We start from the raw sequence: 26,478 nt of genomic DNA, 5'->3' as shown, positions 1-26,478 counted from the left end.
TTTGGACTGTTGGAGTAAATGTAAGTTGGGAAATTCATAAGACTGGCAAGGCAGGATAGCACCAGGTTGTGAAGACTTTTTAATGCCAGACAGAGTCATTTATATAATGATCCTAAAAGTAATGGGGAGCTGCTGGAGTTTATTGGAGAAGGGCATGATAATTGTGCTTTAGGAAAATCGCTTTGATGGCTATATAGAGGATTGATTGGTATGGAAAGAAACTTGAGGCAGGGGGACCAAATAGGCTTTTGAGGCCTGAATGCCTTTGTGAGTAGAGATAAGGGGATGGATGTAAGAACTGTGATAGAGGTAGAAATGACAAGATTTGGCAACTGATTGGATATGTAGGCTTAATGAGAGTTAAGAATCCAGGTAGCTCTGTTTGTAATCCTTAGGTAACTGCCTACACCAAAAATAGAGAGATTTGGAGGAGGGGTGGTTTGGGGGAAAAGATGAGTTCTTATATGTTGAGATAGATACATAGAGATAAAATAGTTGTTAAGCATTTACTATGTGCAAGGCACAGTGCGAAGCTCTGGAAATAAAAAGACAAGCCCAAAAGCCTATGAGTTCAAAATGTCCTATAACTACTCCATGGGAACGTCTTTCCTTAAGATATCTTTCTGAATTTATATTACCATCTTGGTTCTATCACATTTCCATGATCTAAAACTCTTAGAGGGTTTCCGTATTTGAGAATTTAATTGAACTTTTCTGTTTTGCACAGCTTTGATGAGATAAAGATGATAATTTATTTTTTTTCCTGGAGAGTTTGGAGCTAAATATACAAGCTCATTTAGGATATTTGTTTCCCTCTTTGTCTATTTTGCCTAGTCTCCAAGGTTTTAGAGATTTTTTTTTCATGAATTTAAAGCCAGTTTTGTGGTATCGACTTTTGCTCTGATCCATTAATGGAAATGTGATTTTAATATGGTACAGAATTTCCTTTCAGCCATTCTCTTTCCCCCAGACTTCCCTTGGTAAAAATAATTACCACATTTCTACCTTGCCAGATACTCAGCTCATCAATTGCAAGCTGTTCTAGTGTTGAACTCTGAATAAACTTTTCTTCAAATAATGAATAGATAGAATATTTATTTTGGTGTGGTAATGAGAACAGTGATTTCCCCCCATCCCATCTTTGGATTTCATACTAGTTCACAAGTGGTTTTTGCCTTCATTTAATAACTAACTTTTATTTTTGCTTCTTTTCTTCTTTAGGAAAAACAGCTAAGCAATGATAAAGAACATTTAAGGAGAATGGAAGAAAACAGACTGCAGCTCAAGGACCAACTGCTTTCTATGGAGACAGAACAGGAATCCATTTTTGACATGTTAGGAAGGGAAATTGATGCAGCTTGTGAAATCTTCTCTAGGGACTCTTTGGATAAATTCAAAGTAATTATAATTTCTTATTGTGTGTGCCTTAGCTTTTGTCCTTATTTCTTGATGAGTGATTTTACTGGGATTTATATGCATTGTTGCATATCAGTACAGTTTTTTTTTTTGTAGACAATTTATGAGGGAAACCAAACCAGGAGCCCTTAATTAAAAAAAAAATTAGATAAGATATATTTTTGTATGGTCATGAAATATACCATTTCTTACTGTCTGAGTTGTTAAGAGGAGATTTTTTATTATGCCACTTAGTTACCAATACTTTACTATAAAAAGAATAATGATTCCTCTCTCCTTCAGTGGTGATAGTAGTGCAGGCCAACAGAGAGAACTTTCGTTGGGACTCAAGAAACTTGAGTTCTGATCCTGACTCTGTAATTCTGTGAGTGGTTATAGGTAACCATATATATTTTTTTCTAAAATGTGCCCTGGGGGGGCGTGGCTTAATGAATAGAGCATTGGCCCTGGAGTCAGGAGTACCTGAGTTCAAATCTAGCCTCAGACATAACACACACACACAAATAGCTGTGTGACCTTGGGCAAATCACTTAACCCCAATTGCCCTACCTCCCCCCCTCCAAAAAGCCAAAAAAAAAAAAAAAGAAGTAAAATAAAATGAAATGTGCCCTGAACTGAATACAATACACTTTTATTTAACTTTTATCATCTTTTATTTTTCCTTTTCTTTCTTGTCTTCCTCCTTCCTCCCAATTTTTTCCTTCCATAAGAATAAATGGTTTAGGGGAAATATGAATAAAATTTTTCTTCAATGGAAGATAATTTAGCTTGTGCAGAAATAATTTAACATGCTTTATTAAAAAAAAGTTTTTTTTTTCTTTTTAAAAGAAATCAGTATTTTGTTTGTAAAAGTAGAGTCCCATTCTCCCTTGGGAAGTAATTTTCCTTGTAAGTTAATGTATGTTAATTCAGGTCAGATAACTGTTAGGCTTATTATAATTATCTTTATTTGAGACATCTGTTATCCTAAAAATACCGATTTTAATTACTATCATGTATCAATAATGCCATCCTTGTTTAAGTATTGGAATTTTAAGATTTGCAATGCACTAAATATTTCTAAGATACCTTTAACTTATTCATAATCACAAGCCATCAAGTCATTTGTAAACACAGGATCAGAGCTCTAGGGTTGGAAGAGACCTCAGGCTTTCTAGTATAAGCTTTTCATTTTATGTATGAGAAAACAGATTCCGAAGAAATAAGTGACTTGCTTTAGATCACTCAGATAGTAAGTGGCAGAACCAGGATTTGTACCAATTTCTTTTCGTCCCAAGTTCAACAGACTGGAAAAATGTCACATAGCAGAGAAATAGGAAGAAAAGCATAGCTGAATATTTGGAACAAAAAGAATGTCCTCCCTCATGGGGAGGGGATTTAATGCCTTGAGGAGGGAGCAGCTTCTTATCCTCCCCAGATTTCCAAATTAGAGCTTCAGAAGCCATCAGTGAAGACATTACCCAGAAAGCGTCATCTGAAGAAGAGAAACATAATTGTGATTTTGGAGACTTCCTGTCGAGAACTACTGAACTTTAGAGACCTTTTAGTCCAATTCACTTTATAGTGAGAAAAACATACTCCAAAGAAGGTTAAGTGACTTTTCTAATGTCGCACGGTAATATACATATAACAGCAAACCTACTAAGACGTGTCACAATTGATTGCATAAATGATACTATTAGAAAGAACCTAGAACATATTGGCAAAGATTATAAAATCTTGGATAAGAACTAAAAGCCATTGGGTCAGTGGTTGTGTTCTTCTCGCTGCTCTGAATTGAAGGCAAGGTATAGAGAAAAATTGATTTGGGAAGTGAAGAACTGGCTAAAAGCAATTTATCTAAATATTTCATGATAAAGTGTGAAATATTTTACCATATTCCAAAACTGCCTTAAGTTTACTTGTTTCCAGAAATGATTGTAGTTTCTTGACTCCTGTGGTCAAAGGCATCTCTAAGTTATTGTTGAATGTAAATTAGAAAGAATGGGAACCTAGACAAACAACAACAAAATGTCTGCAGCATTTTTTTTATTATTAATTAGCCCATTTCATCAATCATTTTTTATAGCATGTTTCTTGTAAACTTGAAAAAAAAAAGTACCCCCAATTAGCTGTTGCTCCAGATTATTAAAGGAACACTAAGTATAATTGATCCTTTGTTTTTCCAGCCTGGAGTGATGTAGTGTGGGGGAAGGATCACATGGAGTCCTTAGGGAAAAGGAATGACTTCTTTCACTTTAGTAATCCTTTGTAGTTGATTTAGGAATTGTTGAAATCATCAGTCATTTTATATATTAAAGAGAAAGTCACTGTAATGTGGGATAGATGAAAAACAAATGAGTAGAGAGCAATTATGGGTAATGTCCATCTTGTTTCTTCCATTTTTTCTGTCTCTAGCTCTCCATATTGGTTATTTATTCCACTTTGCTAAATGTACCTAGTATTTGAAAACCTCAGAGCACATATAACAATAAGCAACTATCATTATAAAACAATTAGACCTGTCTCTGAATTAAAGATTTATAATTCTTGTGGGCTAAAACATATTTAAAGATAACGCAAAAATCACATGTAAATAGATGAGTTTTGTATCCTGTCTTAGTATGCTCTTCTCTTTCTACTTGTCTGATTCATTCACCAAATGCTACTTTGTATTGGCAGTTATTTTCCATACATGTTCAGTTCCCCCAATTAGATATAAATCCTTGACTGTTAAGGGCTATATCTTAATTTCTTTTTTGTCTTTTTTGGAGGGGGGAAGGCAAAGCAGTTGAGGTTAAGTGACTTGCCCAAAGTCACACAGCTACTGTAAAGTAAGTCTGAGGCTGGATTGGAGTTCAGGTCCTCCTGACTCCAGGATCAGGGTCACCTACTTGCCCCTATATCTTAATTTCCTTATAGACCCAACCTGTATTCTGTATTATTATTGATGGCAATGCCTTGATTAGCTGTTGAATTTATATAAAAATCATAAAATAATAATCACATGTGTGGATAGTTTGTTTTTCTAACTTCAATACTGGAGGCTGTTACTAGCTTTTCTTAAGTAGTTGATTAATTTGCAAGCTCTAGTCTTGGTATTTGTTGGAATTTGTTAGTTATTGTATTCACTATGATCTTAACTGATTTCTATTTCTCAAACAGCAGTCTCTTGAAACTTGCAATTTATTTTGGAATCTAAACTTGGGAATTTTCTCTGAAATGGGAAACTGTTTATTATGGACTCCAGAGAAAGATAAAATATATCAATGTGACATAGTACAAATGGCAGTATTAAGTAGTAAATGCAGTACAATAATCTACAGTTGTAGCTAGTTCTATGTGAACCAGATTGTTTCCTCTAAAGATAATTTTCTGAATTAACTTTCTTTATCAGTGGAATGACTCAAATAATATATTTGAGTGACCAAAGCTTTTGAAAATCTTTTGCTGATGTTGTATGGTTTCTACCAAAAAACAAAATCATTGGAACAAAGTATAGTGAGTAACATTAACTATAGTATAGATGGAATGTAGTGTGACAAGTGTGAGATTTATTCACTTAGAAAGTAGTTTATATTTTAGGGCAAGTAATACCATACCTTGATTTCTTCTTTGTTACTCCATTAGTATTGCCCTCTGAGTTGTCACCAGTTTTTGAATAGCACCTAATTGGAATAGAGCTAAATACTCTGATAAACCAGCCATTCATTCTCTTCAGTTGTAAATAATTTATTATAGTTTATTTACATGATGAAACAGATCAATTTGCTTAATTTTCTTTTTTTTTCTTTTTTCTTTTTTTATTTTAAGCAATCGGGGTTAAGTAACTTCCTCAAGGTTACACGGCCAGTTATTTCTGGGTGTGGTGCTGAGTGTCTGAGCCCGGGATTTGATCTCCAGGTCGTCCCAACACTGGAGCCGGTGCTCTTACTCGCTGAGCCACCTGGCTGCCCCTTGCTTAATTTTCTATATATGAACGCTGGTTATTCTCTAGTTCGAACCCAAAGAAAGAAAACAAAAGTGTGTACATTGGTATACTTTATTTCTAACTCCATTTGTATATTTTCTCCTGTGTTTCTGATGCCATCTTTCTCCTATGTAGATTGCCAAAGACTATTTTCTTAGCTTATGAAATTTTTTTCATTTTATACTGGTACTTAACATATAGTTTTTAACAGTGTCCTTATTTATTTGCTTCTTTATTCATAGCCTGAAATTCTCAGTTGGTTCTTAAATTCTTATTGTGAATACACTGAACAAACTACATTTTCTTCCACTCCCCTTCCTTTTCTTCTCTATCTTTCTTATTTAGCTTTGGCTGGGCCCTTCTTTGACTTTCTGATTAAAAGAAACCAGTCCCTACTACAGATCTTAAACATCATGGAAATCAACATATAGATTACCAAAATAAAATATTTGTTTTTGTTGATTTTTTTTCAAACTGGATCGCAGTCTTTCCAAAAACACAATATTTCATTTAGTAATTACTCTTGCCTGGAATATTTTTCCTTTTCCTATAAAAATCACCTTTTCTGTAGATTCATCAACATTTACAAAATCCCCTTATACTCTTCTAGTAATGCTACCCTTGGAGTGTGCTTTGTGAAAGCTGATTTTATAGTGGTTACAGTTTTGTATTATGGTCTGTAGCAACTACAGTACATGAAAACTGATTATCAACTAGATTTTCTTTCCTCTTTGAGAGTAATAGTATCCACAGATGGCATGGGAATTGTTTGAATCAAGTTATTAACTGACCTAAATTCAATTCTTCTTAAAAAAAAAGTTCTGAAATCTAAAATCTAAGTCTTTCAAGAATATTGAAGATGGTTCTAATTTAAATGTTTATTTTTAAGGGAAAAATGAACGAACCATCTAATCTTTTATTTTTCTCTTCTAGGCTGTTTCTACTACAACTGATTTACACCATGACATATGCCATGATCCACACCGTTGGTTAGCAGAAAGTAAGGTAATTACTGTTTTAATAAATTGATTGAGATCCCAAAGTTAATAATATTTCAGTGCTTTAAATGTTCAAAGCATGGGCATACCATCTTGTCATAATTTTTGTTATATTACCTCACATTTTTTCTAGCTATTTTGACAAGATTCTAGCCCTTAAGAAGATAAAAGAAGATGTATTGTTCTCCTTTGTTGGAGAGATGGGGACTCATGGCCAAAGAATGTTGTATATGTTGTCAGGTGCTTTGGATATGTGGATTGATTTTGGCTTACCTTTTAAAAAATATTTTTAAAAATTGGAGAGACATTTTGGCAATGGATGAGTATCTCATCTTAGAGACAGGGAAATTTCAAGTTTGCTTTTGACACATTTTGACTGTGGGATTCAACAAGTCACTTAAACTTTCAGTGTCCCAACAAGCCTTCTGTGTTGATAAGTAGTGCAACAGTTGCAAATCGCTGTTGGTAAAAGCAATATCTCATTGGGAATTCACTGTATCAATGAAATGACAAATTAGACTCCCACTTCTCTACCACAAATCTTTGTTATGAGGGAAGGTTGGATAGAGTAAAGTATATTTGAAAATGAATGTGATATAAAAACAAAAGGTAGCAATTTTTTTAAAAAAGAAAAAAGTTCATTATATTATTTTTAAGTTTGCTATTTCTTTCTAGAACTTTTGTTGTATATTGAATATTTGTGGTTAGTTGTAAGTTCAGGTGTGGAGTAGCTGAGTATGAATGTTGTCTTAAACCACTGTGCTTTTCCCATATCACGTCTTAAAATTAAGAATCAAAGCCTTTTGGATTTTCATTTAGTAGACTGCAAATACAAATGGAAGTAAACAAAGGACTAAAATTATAGTTTTGGGGTTATATGATGTTTGGCTTTGGTGGAATCCTTTGAACTATCAACTTATATTATGTCAAGGTTATACATAAAGGGAAGAAAAGGTATTCCAGCATTCCAGCTTTATGACAGGGTGTATTTCTCATACTCTTTTGTCTACATTTATGTTTATACACAAACACACACACACACACAAATTGAAATTAGGCAGGCACTCTTGCCCCAATTCACCTGTTACCTCATGTTTTTTGGTATTGATTAAAACATCACACTGGCTCTGGAGTCAGGAGGACCTGAGTTCAAATCCAGCCTCAGACACTTGACATACTTACTAGCTGTGTGACCTTGGTCAAGTCACTTAACCTTGATTGCCTTGCCTTTCCCCCTCCAAAAATGGCAACAGCAAAAACAAACAAACAAAAAATCATCTAATTCAGGGTTGGGGAACCTGCAGCCTCAAGGACACATAAGACCTACTAGGTCCTTGGGTGCAGTCTTTTGACTGAGAACAGTTTTAACAGGAAAAATCCTTTTATTAAGGATATTTGTTCTGTAAGTTTTGATTCAGTCAAAGGGCTACATATGAGGACCTAGAGGGCCACATGTAGCCTTGAGACTGCAGGTTCCCCACTGGTGATCTAAATCTTTCTTGGATATACTAATTATATATTAAAATTGTATAAAATTGTTTATATCCTATATTAACTATTTCCCTCAGAAATTTAGACCTTTTAAATTCATATCTTAAGGTTTCTCAGTCTTAATTATAGTGATCTATTATCTAACAGTTTTAAAGTTAAGAAAAATTTATCCTTAATACTTACAAGACATTTTTAGGATTTTTCTTCATTCTGCCCCTGCAGTTGCCTTATGTGAAATGACCTTGGGTTCATAGGATCATAGATAATAGATTTTAGAGTTGGTAGGGATATGGAGTCATGAAAAGTCAGACACTATTGAGACAACCAAACACTAACAAAGGAGTGTTAGAGGTCACCGTCTCTATTTTATTGATAAGGAAATGGAGGAATAGAGTTTAAGTGATTGCCCAGGATCACCCAGCTAGAAGTTCCTGATAGGGGGTTTGAGCCTGAGTCTTTCTGGTTCCAAGTCAAGTACTTGGTACACTTTAAAGACATTCCGGCAGAGTATGAGCTCTGAAATATCCTACTATATTGGGAAAAGTCTGAGCTACGGGTCGGCCACTGTTTGAATAGTAGACTCGCTAATTGCAAGTGAGGGAGTTGTTGTTTTTTTTTTTTTTACCAGATGGTAGAATTTTTTTTTGCCATAGCAACTCATTAAACAGTCTACCAAAGTATATAGAAGTAGTGATTTTCATTAGAGGGCATACCTAGACCACTGAAATTATAGATCCTTGAAAGATCCATGTATAAAATTTGTTATTTTAATAATCTACAGTTCTTACGAGTTCTTCGTGATTATAAAAATACCCTTTCCTCCATTGTCCTCAAATGGCCGATTCCAGTAACATGAACACATTTACCATATAACTTGTTTTGAGTTATAACCTTTCTCTTTTTGGAATAGAAAGCTTTCATTGCTATTATTTATTGAAATGTTAAGAAGAGGTGACTATGATTAGTATGTGGCTCTTTATTTTGGGAACTGTGTAAGCAGTTTTTTATCTAATATCTTTTAATAGGATTGAACATCCTGGTATCAAAATATTTTCAATGCTGCATGAGATGAAACTGTCTTTCCACAGTATGAAAAGGTCACGACAGGCAAGAAAACCTTAACCAGATGATTGCGGAAGAATTGAATATGTTTGTTAGAAAGATAGGTTTAGGTTATTGATAGGTTATTTTTAAATTCCTTTTGACTGTAAATGAATAGCACTATAAATATAAAAGATAAGATTTCAAATCAGAGGACAAAAACTGTATGGGAAGTAGACTTACCATCAGAGAGTCAGTACTGACATCCTGTAGTATTAGAAGGACCTTTGAGGCTATTCAGTAATTGTTTTCATAAATCTGCCAAATGAATTCTTTCTTTTAGTGATAAGGCTGGATAAAGTGGAAGGAGTTAGTGTCAGTGTTGAATTGTGGGTATCCATGGGACAAGTTAGACCAGGAGTAGCTAGACTTGGCCATAAGATACAATGGACAGAACAGTATATTATTTGGAGATTGTAACTAGTGGTGGAAGGAGGAAAGTAGCAAATTTGTATAGATTAAAGGACCAGGAGTTGCTGCAAGTTTTGAAGAAGTCCATATAGCCTGTTTGTCAGGCCAAACTGGAAAATGAGGGCAAAGTCTGGTTTCCAAGTACATCCAAGTTTTGGTTTTAACATGTGCAAGTTGAGTGAGATGGCATTGGTAGAAGCATGGACAGGATATACAGGTATATATTGTTATTTATCCTTTGTTTTTGAGAAAGATCCATGACATCATGGATCAATGTCTTGACTCGCTTGTGAATTGGATTTAAGTGAGGCAGCATATCACCAGTTTGTCAACCTCACCTTCTCTTCTTGAGTCATTGAAGTCCAGTGGCAAGGCAAAATTCAAGACCATGGGTAACGGCTCAGGATGCAGTGGTTAACTTTGGCATCTTCAATATCTGACCAAGCTATAAGTACTCAAGAGTGTCTACTTCAGCACCATCATGATTGTTAGAACAAATTGTTTTCATCTGCCCATTCTACTATGGAGCATGTTGCTCAGGGTACACATCCCCCCATGTCACCAATAGGTTTGAGGCCTGTCAGTTGCCTTCAACTTGGTTTAGCCTGTCTGCCAAGATGGCTTCACAGGTATATGAAAAAGATGGGGAAGGAAGGATTATTTCCCATTCAGAGGCCCAAATTGATCGCAAGGAAGCAGAGTTAAATTTAGACTAGGAAAATGAGAACAGTATGTGGGCATATCCACACAACCAGACTGACTATTTATCCTCGGATGGGTGCTGTTACTTACCTTTTCCCTAATTCTAAAAAGATAGAAGTTGTAGGATTCCTTGACTATAAGGCAAAGTTCTGTAGTTGTTAGGTGTTTGTAGTAGAGGTGTACATCTTCTTTAGACTACTCACATTTCTAATAATTAGGAATACCAACATGTCTTCTGATTTGCCATTTTTAACCTGGGGGAAGAGTGACCATTAGTGTTAAGAGGACAAAGGAAAATGAATCAGTCTGATGCCTATAGTTCCTGTTTCCTCAGTCAAGTTATTATCTCATCGCAAACAATATTGTAAGTCCGTCAGTAAGCATTTATTAACCACCACCTAGGTAGCAGGCATTGTTTTACATGGTGGAAATACAAAGAAGGGTAAAAGACAGTTTCTGACCTTGAGCTCACAATCTAGTGGGTCAGACAACAAACAACTATGTACAAAAAGACTATATACCGAACAAAAAGGAAGAAAAACAACTATGGGAAGGTTCTAGAATTAAAAGGCGTTGGGAAGGGCTTCCTTTAAAAGATAGAATTTTAGATGTGACTTAAAGGATAAGTTAGGAAAGGAAGAGATGAGGAAGGAAAGCATTCAAGGCATGATGCATAGCCAGAGAAGATGTCTGGGGTTGAAAAATGAAGTGTCTTGTTTATAGAATAACAAAGATGCCAATGTCACCGAATTGAAGAGTACATGGTAGGCAGGAAGGTATAAGAAGATTGGAGAGGATGAAGGGGATTAAGTTATGAATGACTTTGACACCAAGTAGAGGATTTTGTATTTGATCCTGAGGTGATAGGAGTGTTGTGATAGGGATTAGGAGAGTCTGTATGCCATGCAAAATCAATTTATTAGTAATGTGTCAATTACCAATAAAGAGGGCAAAAGCCTCTTAAGAACTAAAACAAACTGGAGATTAACAGAGCTTAATTTTATAGTCATAAAGGAGGAACAGAAAAGCTACAGAATCTTGAGAAGCTTGTTTTCATCTGTTTTTGGTTGGCTAGAACATGACAGAAATTTGTTGTTAGGCTAGGTATATCTTGGAAGGTTTGTGGTTAGCTGACCCTGTTGCAAAAAATTGGGTTGTAAGCATGTGGGAGGGCCTGGCAGGGCATTTCAGGGGCTTAACAATCATCAAACTGTCCATCTAGGTTTGGTTATAACATTGGTTATAGCTTTACAATGGTTAACTTGATATGGTATTATTGAACTAGCTGGAAGGTGAGGTAAGTGTGGTTGAGAGTGTTAATTTTGCCTACCACAGTGGTAGGCTTACTTAGATTTAACTTAGATTTACTTAGACTTAAATAACACAAAATGAGTTCATTTTAGCTGTAGGAGTTCAGCTTTGCAAAAATGAGAAACTTAATCTCTTATTATGGTAATTATAAATCTCTCAACAGAAAAGGTAATCAGAATTAGGCCATTTAAGCCTAATATGATATAATAGGCCATATAAATCAATAAGGTAATCAGTATTAACATTACAATTATTTCTTTCAGTTCCTCCTTTTGATCCTCAAGGAGATCAATTTCTCATGGATCACTTAAACACACTATCAAACTATCAAAATTTCTTCAATTGGTTCAAGGTCTTTTATATGTAGTTGTTGCAAAAGGTCCATTTGACTCTATGGCTAGAACAGTTGTCCACTGTCCACTAACAGGTGTTTGGATGCTTGTAATGAAGTAGCTAAAGTTAGTGATTGGTCTTCATCTAAAGTATTTAGTGGTTATCCCAGTCTGACTCTCTTATTTATACCCTACCAACTTGGAAACATTTCTTAAAATGATATGCAGAAAAAGCTCTCCTACTAATTCTATCCATCATACAATTATTTTTTAACATAAACATCTCTTCCTTTTCCATTGTGTTTTTCTAAAGAAAACTTTATAGCCAATACAGTCAATGACTCTGTAATGGAAACCAAAAGCATTGTCCCCCCAAATTGCACATCTCAGTATGAATTAATGTCTAGGTGGTTGGTAGTTTTAAGATGGGATTTCAGGGGGCTTGGGAATCCCAAGAGGCAAGTTCTCTAATGAAAGGGATGAAGAAGGCCAGAACTCATGTCCTCCTGATTTCAGGGCCTGTGTTCTATCCACTGTGCCGTTTTGCTGCCCTTAATGCTCCTATTCTTGTTTTAGTTTTGTTTTTTGAAGGCGGGAAGACAGGGCAATTGGGGCTAAGTGACTTGCCCAAAGTCACACAAGTATCTTAGGCTAGATTTGAACTCATGTCCTCCTGACTCCTGGGCTGGTACTTTTTTCACTGTGCCACTTAGCTGGCCCAGTGCTGCCATTCTTGATGTATATTTTCAGTTTGATCACAGCTATAGATCTTAAAATTGTTTGGATAGCAAAGGCTCTACAGAATTCTTTTGGTTTTGACTGTACATTATTTTAGATGATCTCTGCCATTGTTTGCCTGTATTTCTTCAGTGTGTCTGTGCATGGACAAATCATTACAATATGTTGCAGCTTCTTCCTGTGAGCCTAAGTGTAGAATAAGAATAGGCTATAAGTGTTGTAATTTTGAATGTATGGCTTATGAGAAAGTAATTTAATAAGTCATTCCCATGAACTTCATATTGAGTGGCTCTAAGTCACTAAGCATTCATTTCAATTCTGTAAGACAAAATAAAATGAGTTAAGTTTCTGTTGTGTTAGAGTACTACAAAATTTGCATAAGACATGGTCTGTAGCATCATGAATATTAGAGTCTAGTAGGGAAACAGGTCACATATACAAAGTGATATGATAGAAAGAGCATAGGATTTGGAGTCTGGAGACTTGGGTTTGATTCCAAGATCTAATACTTAATAATACTTATGCTTTTTAACTTCCCAGAGCCCTTATTTCATCATCTGCAAAATGTGGATTGTAGTACTAACACTACCACCTGACAAGATTGTTGCCAGGAGAGTACTTCATCAACTTGAAAGCACTATGCAAAATATAAATTTATAAAGCACTATATAAACATAAAATACGATGTAACTATCTAAAGATTTGAATATAATTTATAAATTGGCTTTTTCATATACAATTTATATATAATAAGTTCATTAGGAAAGTACTAGCAAAATCCTGTGCTGTATTTCTTTCCTCTTTTGTAAAACATCAGGATGATAAATATTCTTAAATTTAACTAGGATATTGTAAATTAGGTTAAGCTATTCAACAAACATTTATTAAGCACTCATTGCATGTAAGGCTAGAAAGTGGGGGAAATAAAATGATAAGGCATGGTGTTTATTCTCAGATCTGCCTTACATATAGCACTTCCAGTTACTTGGAGAAAAGGGTGCAGCTTTATTTAAATATACTATTTATAAAAGCATATCCTCATTATTTTTGCAGCTTATTCTTTAATTTGTTATAAAGAGTAATGTAGAGCTATAAGGAATTGTGTTACAATTTAGTTAAATTTAATTACTTTATATGTATATATTTTTTTGCCCTTTTTTCCCATGGCAATTGAGGTTAAGTGACTTGCCCAAGGTCACACAGCTAGTTTTTGTGTTCAGTGCCTGAGGCCAAGTCCTCCTGACTCCAGGGGCAGTGCTCTATTCACTGTGCCACCTAGCCGCCCCAATTACTTTATATTTTTGAAGATGGTTTTTCAGAAAAAAAGCGTTCCACATGTACATGTTAGGATTATATAAGGTTCTTTGTTGGAAGCAGACATGGAGGTTATTCTGTTCATTGGTTATTCATATCAAGAAAGGCTTAAAATGGTAAGTGGTGAGGATATGCTTGTTAATAGCCTTCACCACTATCCATGAGAATGAACTATGCAGGATCTAAGTGGAAGAAGGATCCTTTTTTTCCTAATTTTTAAAAATAAAATTTTATTTATTTATTTTCTGTTTATATATTGCCTGCAGTTTGCCTCCTACCTCTTCAAGAGAGCCAGCTTGTATAACAAAATGTTAGGTGTTATTTTTTTTTTTTAAGAAAAAAGAGGGAAAAGAGTAGAAAAGTCACAAATCTAATAAGTACATCAAAAATATCTGGCAATATATGCAGTGTTCCACACCTAAGTATAACCTGACTCAGCAAAGTAATTGGGGGTGGGGGAGTTAATGTCCTCTCATATATCCTCTTTGGGTCCAAGTTGGTTCTTTGTAATTTTGAAGGAAGCATTCCTTTTTGATTCTTTGTGGTGGTTCTTTTCATTTACATTTCTTTGTTCCCTTTTTCTTTTAAGACAGTACTTTGTCCCTTTAATTAGTATTTCTTGGTTTTTACTTTTTAGGCAACCCTATACTTATAGGCTCCCTTCCCTTCCCCCTCAAACCTCCTTCTTTCATTTGTCAGTCTTTTCCCTGGTTTTAGAGTTTTATTTGACTGTTAATTCCTTTTCCTCTCTTCCTTTTATTTAATTGTTCCCCTCTTTTTTCTCTTTCCTTGTTTCTTTTAGGGAAGTGGTTAATTCAGAATCTTCCCTCCTTCCATTCCCTGCAACTTCTTTTCTTTGTTAGTTTTTTTCTTTTTCTGAATCTTTTTGTAAAAAAAAGTTTTTTAAACCTCTCTTTGTTAATGCTCTCTCCTGTTTTCATTTTTTATTCTTTAATTCTTGGTCTTTATATGTATTTATTCATTCTTTAGTTTCTTTGTATTCCTCACAGAATTAAAACATCTTAAGTACCAAGTTTACATTCCCTATTCTAATCAGTTTCTATGTTATGACCTTATAGGTCTTGGTGTCTTTTTTTGCCCCATTTTGGGCCTCTATTAGAGTATCAATTCCTCAGGGATACAATGAGATAGGAGCATTGCTCCATAGTAGAAATTCTCTTGTGTCAAAAATCATTCTGTACAGTTTTACGTCCTGCTCTTTCCTTATTCATTTTCTTTTGCATTTGCCATGGAATCTCCTACTTCAGTCTAAGCCTTCTGGGTCTTCTGGATGACAGTGTTTCCAGGAATGTTGATTTTGCTTTTCCTAGGATAGTATGTTGTTTCTGGAGTCAACACTTTCTCACAGATAGTGGTTTCTCTGGATACCAAGTGCCTACAGATTGAACACATTGTTAGGTCTCTTTTCTATTACAGCATATATCTCTCCTCAATGGGAGTGCCCAAATGGATACCCTCTCGCTACAGAGATGGGATTTCCCCTTTACTTTTCCCTTGTTTTTCCTTTGCCTCATCAACCATTGTCTCAAAACCCACTTCTTGCAGAGAGACTATGGTAGTTCTCTTCATTTCATTGTTTATCATGTACGTCATTAGGATAAATCACATTCTTCATTATCACTCACCTCCTTCCTTCCATTTAATATAACATCTTATTCTATAATTCCATTCAAAATCTGCAAATCAAGTTCCACAAAATCCATTCACTAGCTCACAGTTGGGGAAGGAGTAGTTTGCTGAATTTCTTATTTCTTCTTTATTTTCTTGTTTGCTCTTAGAAAGAAATCTCTTAATGGTTCCTCTGTTTAATTTTTCTAAGACTAATAGAAGTCTTTCTTTTTCAATTTTTTTCTTTTGATAATTCCTCTAGAAAATGTAATTTTTTTTCAGTATTGTGTTTTCCTTGTTTGTGGTACTTATTTACCTTTCTTGCATTTCTGTTGTTTGAAGAGTTTGCAAATAAAATAATTTCCTTTTTTTTTCTTTTGGTGAGAATGCTTCAAATGCCTCTATTTTATTGAACATCTCTCTTTTTTTCATTGATGATTTCACTTTTACAGAGTATTTCATTCACCTGGGGCTTCTTTGACTTTTTTTATATTATACTATTCCATTCCTTTCTGTAGTTTCTAGTGTATACAGAATTGTCTGGTATTATTTTAATTTCATTCTTTTTATATTTGAAGGTCTTTTTTTCTAGTCACTTGCAGAGTTTTTTGTTTCTCTTTGCTTAGTTTGAGCCTAACTACTTTGTGTCCTAGAGTTTGAACAATTGAAGCGTGGGGTTTCCTGGAGCAGTCTGGACGTTTTTTCAAGTCATGCTTTATTTTTTATATATACAGGCTCGGGGCAGTTTTCTTAGATTATTTCTTCCTTTTTGGTAGTTTGACTTGTCATGTTCTTCTGGGAGGACCATGATCCTTGGATTATTTGTCAAGATCCTTGTGTTTTGCTTGAATAGAGATCATGAGTTTGTTTACTGTTAATTGCTTTTAGCTTCTCTTCTAAATCTAAATTGTCCTTCATTTCAATATATTTGTATCTTCTCAACATTATTTTTGTCCTTTCTTGTGATTCTTGTGATAGCATAACCATTGCAGATTCAAATTTTTATATTCTAACTGCCCTAACTGCTTTATCTAACATCTCACAAGGTTCAGATTTATTTCTTGAACCATTTTGGAAAATCCTGTTGTGGTTCCACATTCTTTTGGGAATCCACCGGGTTCTGTTGCATTAGATATCTCAATTTCCTTCATCTTCTTTTCTTATTTTATTTACTTCCCTGTTCATTTATCTGCTTGTGCTCTGGGTTTTAAACTGAGTTTTCTTCCTCTTAAGATCTTTGTTAATTTCAGACTTATGATGAGGATCAAATGTGATAATATTTATAAAGTGCTTGCCACAGTGTCTGGCACATGGTAATACTATATAAATGTTTATTCCCTTCCTTCCTCTTTGCCTCCTATGCCCCTCACCTTGACTTAAGGAAATAGTTGTAGTTACTCTATCTCTACCATATCTTCTCTCTCTCTCTCTTTCTCAATCTCTCTCTCTCTCTCTCTCTCTCTCTCTCTCCCCCTCTCTCTCTCTCTCTCCTGTGAATTGACAGGCACTAGAGATAATGTCTGTTCCTCCATCTTGTTGCTTATGTCACAAAAGATAGTAAGTGATGAAGTCCCCAGATGCTCCTATTTCCAGATATCATTGTTTTGATTCTAACAAACCCTAGAACACTTCAAAATCCCCTCAGGGATATTCATTACCAGGCAGAGAATTTTGATCTGATAATGTATGAATGAAAAATCAAGTTATGACATTGCAGAGAGCTGGACAGCCCTTTTAATTAGTTTATCAGTTCTTATATTACAGACAAATATTTTAGATTGATAATGAAACAGGCCAAGAACTGAAGAAGATAATAAGGCTGACCTACATTGAGGAAATTGCAAACTGAATCAGTAAATACCCCAGTTTCTAGAGAATATAAATTTCTTTTTAAAATTTTATTATTATTTTATTTAATTATTTTTTTTGTTTCCTTTTAGTTTACAGGATTCAATTCCACAATTCCTTGAGTTTCACATTTTGTCCCCCTCCTTTCCCTCCCACCCATCATGGCATATAGTCAAGTATAGGATCTGTAAATACTTTCACATTATACATTAGTCAGGTTATAAAGACGGATTGTATCAGATGGAATGAAAAATGGTAAAGAGGGCATAAAACCAAACAAGAAAAGGAAAAATATCAGGTATTTTGCTTCCATCTGGATATAAACTCAGTTCTTTCTAGTTCTTTCTCTGGATGCACACATTTCTCTCCATCATGAGTCTTTTGGGATTGATTTATATCACTGCATTGCTGTGAGAAGAGTCCAGTCTATCAAAGTTGGTCATCACACATATGTTGTGTCTGTAATTGTGTACAAATTTCTCCTGGTTCTACTTTTCTCACTCAGCATCAGTTCGTATAAGCCTCTCCAGGTAAATATGAAGTCCATCTGCTCCTCATTTCTTATAGCACAATAGTATTCCATAAAATGCATATACCACAACTTGTTCAGCCATTCCCCAATTGATGGACACCCCCTTAATTTCCAGTTCTTTGCTACCACAAAAAGAGCTTCTATAAACATTTTTGTACATATGGGTCTTCCCACTTGTATGATCTCTTTGGGATATAACCCTAGGAGTGGTATTGCTGGGTCAAAGGATATGAAAGTATTTATTAGCCCTTTGGGCATAATTCCAGATTGCTCTCCAGAAAGGCTGGATCAGATCACAACTCCACCAGCAATGCATTAGTGTTCCAATTTGCCCACATCCTCTCCAGCATTTGTCGTTTTCCTGTTTTTCATCTTAGCCGATCTGACTGGTGAGATGTGGTACCTCAGAGTTGTTTTGATTTGCATTTCTCTAATCAGTAGTGATTAAGAGCATTTCTTCATGTTCTTATAGATATCTTTAATTTCTTTCTCTGAAAATTGCCTGTTCATATCATTTGACCATTTATCAATCAGGAAATGACTTTTATTTTTATAAATTTGACTCAATTCTCTGTATGTTTTAGAAATGAGCTTTGTTTCCCAATTTCCCACCTCCCTCTTAATCTTGGTTACATTGGCTTTGTTTGTACAGAAGCTTTTCAATTTCATGTAGTCAAAATTATCCATTTTACATTTTATAATTTTCTCTAATTCTTGTTTAGTCATGAACTCTTTCCCTCTCCACAAATCTGACAGGTAAACTATTCCTTCTTTTCCGAGACTACTTACAGTATCAACCTTTATACCTAGATCATGCATCCATTTAAACTTGATTTTGGTATATGGTGTTAGATAATGGTCTATGTCCAGTTTCTACCATACTATATTCCAGTTTTCCCAGCAGTTTTTGTCAAATAGTGAGTTTTTATCCCAAAAACCAGGGTCTTGGGGATTATCAAACAATAGATTACTATAGTCATTGACTTCTGAGTCTCGTGTGCCTAATCTATTCCATTGATCCACTCCTCTATTCCTCAGCCAGTACCAAGTAGATTTGATGACTGCTGATTTATAATACAGATTGAAATCTGATATAGCTAGTCCACCTTCCCTAGCATTTCTTTTCATTAATTCCCTTGATATTCTGGACCATTTATTCTTCCAAATGAATTTTGTTACTTTTTTTCCAGCTCTATAAAGTAGTTTTTTGGTAAATTAATTGGTATGGCACTAAATATATAATTTAATTTTGGTAAAATTGTCATTTTTATTATATTAGCTCTACCCAGCCACGAGCAGTTGGTATTTTTCCAATTAGTTAGATCTGACTTTATTTGTGTGAGAAGTGTTTTGTAGTTGTGTTCATATAGGTCCTGGGTTTGTTTTGGCAGGTAGATTTTTAATCCATTCTGCTATCTGTCTCCGTTTTATGGGAGAGTTCATTCCATTCACATTTACAATTATGATTATCTGTTTCTTTCCCTCCATCCTATTACTGCCCCTGTTAATGTTCATATCTTTCTCCCTTTCTCCCTTTTCCCCCTTAATAGTTTTCCTTTTGACCACCACCTCCTTCAGTATTTCCTTATCAGCCCCCCTCCCTTTTCCTCCCTTTTTCCCTTCTTCCCTCCCTCCTAACGACCGTCACCCTTTTGTAGCCTTTTCCCCTTTCTACTGCCTGTAGGATATTATTATACTTAATGAAGTATGTTATTTCTTCTTTGCACCAAGAGTGACAGGAACAAATCTCATGCGAAGCTCCTTTCCCTCCCCTCTTTCCCTCTAAAATGATACTTTTTGCGTTTCTTCTCCATAGAGTCCTATGCTTAACTGGTTGTTATTCCTTCCTTGCACCAGAACCAATGGGGTAAAAGCTCATATGATTCTCATCTCCCTCCCTTCTTTTCCTCTGCTATACAGTTTTTATGCCTCTATGTGTGGCATAATTTACCTTTTTCCACTTCATTCATTCCCTTTCTTCCTTTGCAGTCTCTTTGTAGCCCTTAATAAGATTTTTTTTAATCGCCATTTTTGTGTATTTTATACTCATACCCTCTACTTGTCTTTAACCAGTTTGCTTTTATCAAAAAGCAGGGTGTGTGTGTGTGTGTGTGTGTGTGTGTGTGTGTGTGTGTTTTCCTTGTTTACCTTTCTACGTCACTGTTGCATCTTGTAACTGGAGTTTGAATTTTCCATTGAGTTCTGGCTTTTTTATGAGGAAGGTCTGGGACTCTGTTATATAGTTGAATGGCCATCTGTTTGCCTGGAAGAATATGCTCAGTCTCGCTGGGTATGTGATCCTTGGTTGTAACCCAAGCTCTTTTGCCATCCAGAAAAATTGTATTCCACTGTCTCCAATCTTTCAGTGTAGAGGCTGCCAAATCCTGTGTGATCCTCACTGTGGACCCTCCATATTTGAATTGTTTCTTTCTGGCCGCTTGAAGTATTTTCTCTTTTATCTGGTAGTTCTGGAGTTTGGCCACAACATTTCGAGGACTTTTTCAGTTTGGCATCTCTTTCATCAGGTGTCCAGTGGATTCTCTCAATTTCTATTTTACCCTCAGGTTCTAGTATCTCAGGACAGTTTTCCTTAAGGAGCTCTTGGAGAATGTTGTCCAGGCTCATTTTTTCATCATGATTTTCTGGTAGGCCTATGATTCTCAGATTCTCTCTCCTGGACCTGTTTTCCAGGTCAGTTATTTTTTCTTTGAGGTATTTTACCTCTTTTTCTAATTTTTCATTCTTGTTTTGTTTGACTAATTCTTGGTTCCTCATAGAGTTATTTGTTTCAATTTGCTTGAATCTAGTTTTTAGCAAATCATTTTCCTTGGTCAATTTTTGGAGCTCCTTTTCCATATCATACACTTTTCTTTTTAGAGAGATGTTTTCTTCATTATAATGTTTTTCTAATTCTGCAATTTTGGTATTGAAAGAATTATTCATTTTTTCTTCTATCTCTCTCATTAGGTTTTCAAAGTTCCTTTTGATCTCATCTAGGAGAGCCTTCTGTGCTAGGAAACCCATTCCCTGTTGATGTTTCAGCTGTGGGTGTGGAGTCCACATTGTCTCCCTCTGAGTTTGGTTCCTCCCTCTGAGGATAGTAGGACTCCAGAGTCTTTGTCTTTGTAGTCTGCTTTCTACCCATTTTGAGGCAGGGCCTTAGCCATGCCCTTCCTCTAGGGATCCCTAGCCTTTCTGTAGAGGGTTTTGCCTTGGGGCAGGAGTTATTATGTTTTCAGGGTCAGAGTTGGGGTTGGAGCAGGTGAGGTTCACTCTGTCATCCTGGTCTTTGGAGGTCCTGATAGGGGCTTTTTTTTTTTTTTAAATTTTTGGGCAATGAAGTGGGAGCCCCAGGAGTATTTGCTATCCCGGAGAGGGGCCCCTGCATTTGGTTCTTACCTTGCTCTTTCCAGTCCCAGCCCTTTGGTGATAGACCTGGTAGTGGCCCTTGTGGTTGGTGGGATGACTTGCCCCCCGAATTGATCAGGCCCCTTCCAGGCCTGCCTCTGTGTCTCAAGAATATAAATTTCTGATGGCGCAGAAGGTAATAGAGAGAGACGTAAGGACCCCACAAGTATGATGCAACATGATACCAAAGAGTACTTATAGAAGAGAAATGGATTCAAATAGATCACAAGGGCCATGTTTCCATGGAGAAGGATGTCAGCCAGCCAGGTATCAAAAGCAAGGGATAACAGGTAAGCAATCTAAGTCCTTTTTCATACCTACAAGATGAAAAAGACCTAGTGGAAGACATGCAGTATGTGGATTATATCCTCTTGGGAGGACTTAATGGGCAGTTACATGTATCACACAGGATTCGGAGATGTAGATGAATTGCAATCTGCACTGCGTTACGGAGTAACCTAATAATTATTATTATAATTATAACTACCATTTAGGTAGAGCTGTCTGCCAGGTATTGTGCTAAGTGTTTTAGAATTATTCTCTCATTTGATCCTCACAACGACCCTGGGAGATAGGTGCTGTTATTATCATTCTTGTCTTTCACATGAGGAAATTGAGGCAAACAGGTTAAGTGATTTGCCCAGGGTCACATAGATATTAAGTGTGTCAGGCCAGTTTTGAACTGAAGTCCTTCTGACCTCACTTTAGTGATTTCAGAGACCTTTGGAAATAATAGCCTAAGAACTAGAGTAGACTGTTTTAGTTTTGACTTAGTTCTGATTCTTAAGTTTAAAGCTGTATCTTTTTTTTTTTTGGTATCTTCGTATTTTTTAATTTCTTGAGTTCTAATATAAATATTTGGATCAAAATCATTATAATCAAAACATTGTTCTGTCTAAGAAAGTGTCATAGAACAATAGAGTTGGGTCTTCTGGAGCTAATTTAGTCCATGGAAATGCTTCTTTCACATTTTATTTATTTCTCATAATTAAGTTAGTGCTATTAAACTAATGAGTTAGTAGTGGCAAACTAATTAAAGATGTTTTTTAAATACAGTTAATGATTTTAACAACTTACTATCTTCTTTTGAGCATGTGTTATTGGGAACTGTCACTAGAACGTTAAAAAAAAAACCCAACAACAATCCTGTCCTAATTTAGAGATTCTTTATAAATTTTTATTCAATGATACTTGCTGATCCCATTATATGATATGTAAAGTTACCTTTGAGAGAAACACGTTTTGGGGGATCACAGGACTTCCCAGGCAGGGTCAGGGACGTAGCCTGGACAAGCTTCCAGGTCCACTGCTCCCATGGGAGCCTTTAAGCAAGATCCATGTGGGATTGCCCCTCAAGGCAGCTGTGGGATCACAGGACTTCCAGGTAGGGTTAGGGAGTTAGCATGGGATAAGCTTCTGCTGACCTTTGCTTCCCATTTTTGGGGACACTTTGGAAGATCCACTTGATGTACCCCCTAAAACAACAAACCCTTTCTCACTGAAAGAACTCAGAAACAGGAGCAGAGGAAGGTGTTTATTTAAACTTTCAGCAAGGAAGTAGGTGTGGTGTTCACTTGGGACATAGCCCCACTTAGACACAAGTAGGAGTGGAAGGTCTACAAGTTCTGTCTTTCCTGGTAGATTTAGGTTTACTCAAATTCCTCAAATTCCTTACTTTATTTCTCTCTGTCTGTCTCTCTCTGTCTGTCTCTCTCTCTCTATGTATATTCCACATTCCCTCTCTATATAGTCAAATTCCTCAGAGGTCAGTCAAATTCCTCATGCTCCTTGCCTTATTTCCCTCTATACATTCTACATTCTCTATGTATGAAGATTACATAGGCATGATAGTGAGGATACTTGTGACCTGGGCATGACCCCTCAGGCTTAAACTGGTTTTTACAGTTCTTTCTAGTCCACTTGGAGCCAGGAGACAGGATGGCCATTGTCTTAGTAAAATAAGGTAAGTGAGCTTCCCCAAAGCTACTGATCATCTCCCAGGAACTTTTGTGGGAATAAAACTAGATAACCATTATATCCCTTTTTACACCTTGGGAGAATTTAACAGAATTTATGTTTACTTTAAGATTACTAATCCTCTCTTTAATTATTATTTGTAACTGATATTATCGTTTTGTAATATATTTTTATTTACTTCCTCAAGAGATTTTTAATAAATACACTACTATTTTTATTTTCTTAATTGATTATTGGTTAATTACATCATACCATAAGGAGATGAGCATGGTTTGTTGGATTAATAAAATTATGACTTCTTTTTTGAATACTTGCGTTAATGGAGTCAGGGGTTCATAAGGTGAGTTTAAAAAATAAATAGATTAGGGGTGGCTAAGTAGTTCAGTAAATAGAACACCAGCCCTAGAGTCAGTAGGACCTGAGTTCAAATCCAACCTTAGATACTTAACACTTTCCTAGCCCTCTGACCTTGGGCAAGTTACTTAACCCCAATTGCCCTGCCCTTACCCCTCCAAAAAGCAAAAAAAATTTTAAAAATATATAATAAATAGATCATCAACAAATCTGCCTATAGTGACTGGTTTCAGTTTTTATCCATTCAAACCTATAAGAGCTATGAATTAACAACAAAATTTATTGATTTTTCTTTTGTCTTTTTTGATTTTCTATTGGAGACCTTTCCCACCCCTTTTTTCCTTGCAATCCCTTCCTTTTCAGATTACTTTCCATCTACTTTGTACTTAACTTGTATGTACCTATTTAAGTTTCTTGCTGTCTCCCCAACCCCATTATCATGCAAGCTCCTTGAGAGTAGTGACTCTTTTTTTAAATATTCTTTGTATCCCTAGCACTTAGAACATCACTTGGCACATAGTAAGTGTGTAATAAATGCTTGTTGATTGACTGACTTTCACAAATTGCTCCGAGTTCTGCCCTCTTGGACCAAGTGAAACCAAGCCCCTACCATTTGAAAGGCCATCAGTTGCTTGAAGACAGCTATAATTTTTCTTTTCTCCATTAATTCTTTTTTCCAGGCTAGCCGTCTTACTAGTTCATTCAGCTGAGGTTTAAATGACATGATTACAAGGGCACATCACTATTCTGATCGACCTCCTGTGGATGTTTTCCAGCTTCTCAAAATCCTTTAAAAAATCTGACACAGGAAACAACAAGATTACGCCTTTCTTTGTATTCCTGATGCTCAGAACAGGGCTTTATCCATACCAAGTATTTAATGAATGCTTGTTGACTGATGACTTTATTGATAGTTTTAAAAAAATCATCATTTCCCAATGATTTACCCCTCTACCCTAACTGAACTACCTCCCTTTATTTAAGAAAAAAAAAAAGATATGGGTTAATAAAAATGAAGCAACATATTGGCCATATCTGATAGCATATACCTCAGTCATAACTGATGCCTTTCTTCCTCAAAGTCCTGAAGAGTTTGTGTTCTTTCCTTTTACCCTGTTGTGATTAATGTGTAAATTGGTCTTTTGTTTTTTTATTTTTAGTAATCTTACTTTGTTCTATAGCAATTCTTATGGATCTTCCCCATTTCTCTGAATTTTCACTCTTTTTTTCTTTCTTAAACACAATAATATTCCATTAAATTCACATACCATAAATTTTTTTTCAGATATGCCTCAAATGATGAATATTTACATTTGTTGTTGTTTTTGACATGGGATCTCTCTATCTTACCCAGACAAGAAGTCCAACTGCCTCTTAGAAGCCAGTTCCCATTGCTGATCATCATGGAAGCTTTAATCTGCTCTTTTTCTGACCTAGGATGGTTCTTCTCTCCTAAAGTCCTAAAGTGCCTCCCCTTCCATTCAGGGTTTAGTTGGGATTTGACTTAATGGGAGCATCTGATAGACTTTTTAGCTCTACTGCAGTTTAGCACTCCTGTGTTCAAACTATTTACCAGTCATGGCCTCTCCTAGTAACAGGAACTATAGGCATGTTCTACTGTACCTGCTGTATATAAGTATATACTTTTATATATATATATATATGTATGTATGTGTGTGTGTACATATACATATATGTACACACACACACTTTTCAGTTCTTTGTCACTACAAAAAGTCCTGTTAGAAATACAAACACAAATGATACCAATAATCTAGGTATCATAAGAAGTTTATTAAGGAGAAATTGAGAAATTAAGAGGAATTGAACACCCCTGGCCAGAAGTGGACTCCACCCTTCTTTTGGGAAGGAGGAGTGTGGGACACAAAAGCAAAGCAACTTTTATGCCATTAGTTTGGTGCAGACACTCCCTTCAGAGAATGGATTGATGGATACGCCTCTTCCATTAACATACATTATCATATAGTATTGCTAATGAGACTCTATTTCTGTTAGACAATATATATAAAATACATGAGCTTCATTAAGCAAGTGCTGTAACCCCAGAATACTGAACCCCCACCCATCTAATCTAGATGTTTCCTTATCTAGGCCAGCAAGTCCCAAGGCCGCCGTCTACTTTCGAACTGGTTGAGTCCAGCTTCTTTTTATTTTACTTTATTTCACTTTTAGTATTATCTAGGAGTTCTGTGGGAACTGGGGATCCATCTTCTTCCCAAGGCAGATCTGCTAGCCTCACTTTTATCAGTAGCCTCATTTCAGCAATTTTGCAGTCCTGTAGAAATTTAACCCCTTGCTACTTCTTACAATACTGCCATAAATATGTGTTATACATATAGACATTCAAAACACACACACATCTAGCTCAAATTCCACAAGTACAACATGAGAGTCTTTGTCAGCTGATTTGCCAAATTTATATGTCATACAGCATTTTCCTGATCTAAACAAATAGCTGTCAGAAAAGAAAATGAGACTAGTCTGACTTGATACATTGTTGTTGAGGAGGCCATATGGACCTTGTATTTTTTGAGGTCTTCACTAACCCTGCCTATAATACTGTTAGGGATTTTTTTTTTGCCATGATTTGAAATCAAGTTTATTCACATAGGTGTGTGTACAGGATGTGCCAGATGGGCCTAGGCACACCATAATGTCTCAAAATAAATGGCATCTTTTGCATGTGTATTTTTGTAAATGTAGTTGTTAATTTTAACACTAAATTTAAGTTTTGTTAAACCTTAGATTCTTCAATTTGATGAATATTGTGCACCTGAGAGAGGGTATATGCCTGTTTGTCACATACAGGCCAAACCACATCCAAAATCTCAAACATCATCTTTTCTCATATCCCAGTATGCCCACAAGCCCCGGTAATAGCACTGCTTCTCCTCCCCCAGACCAATGGACCTTTATCCGGCCTGTCCCCTGTATTAAAGGAAAAAC

At 35.7% G+C, this 26,478-nt stretch overlaps 1 protein-coding gene across 12 annotated transcripts in view; it reads left to right on the top strand.

Annotated features, from left to right (window-relative positions):
• Positions 1 to 26,478, top strand: part of CEP128 (centrosomal protein 128) — a 576,359-nt gene that overhangs the window by 231,024 nt on the left and 318,857 nt on the right. For all 12 annotated transcript variants that reach the window (XM_069092343.1, XM_069092342.1, XM_069092344.1 and 9 more), the window contains 2 exons: positions 1,222 to 1,398; positions 6,299 to 6,370. In XM_069092343.1, coding sequence (XP_068948444.1) covers positions 1,222 to 1,398; positions 6,299 to 6,370 — 249 coding nt within the window. The remainder of the gene's footprint in view (positions 1 to 1,221; positions 1,399 to 6,298; positions 6,371 to 26,478) is intronic.

Source organism: Petaurus breviceps, unplaced genomic scaffold, assembly GCF_028583685.1.
Source record: "Petaurus breviceps papuanus isolate PSGF00001 unplaced genomic scaffold, PetGlider_PUasm1.0 189, whole genome shotgun sequence".
NCBI classification, from domain to species: Eukaryota; Metazoa; Chordata; class Mammalia; order Diprotodontia; family Petauridae; genus Petaurus; species Petaurus breviceps.
The sequence above is the reverse complement of the archived record's forward strand: the minus strand, read 5'-3'. Positions and strand labels throughout refer to the sequence as shown.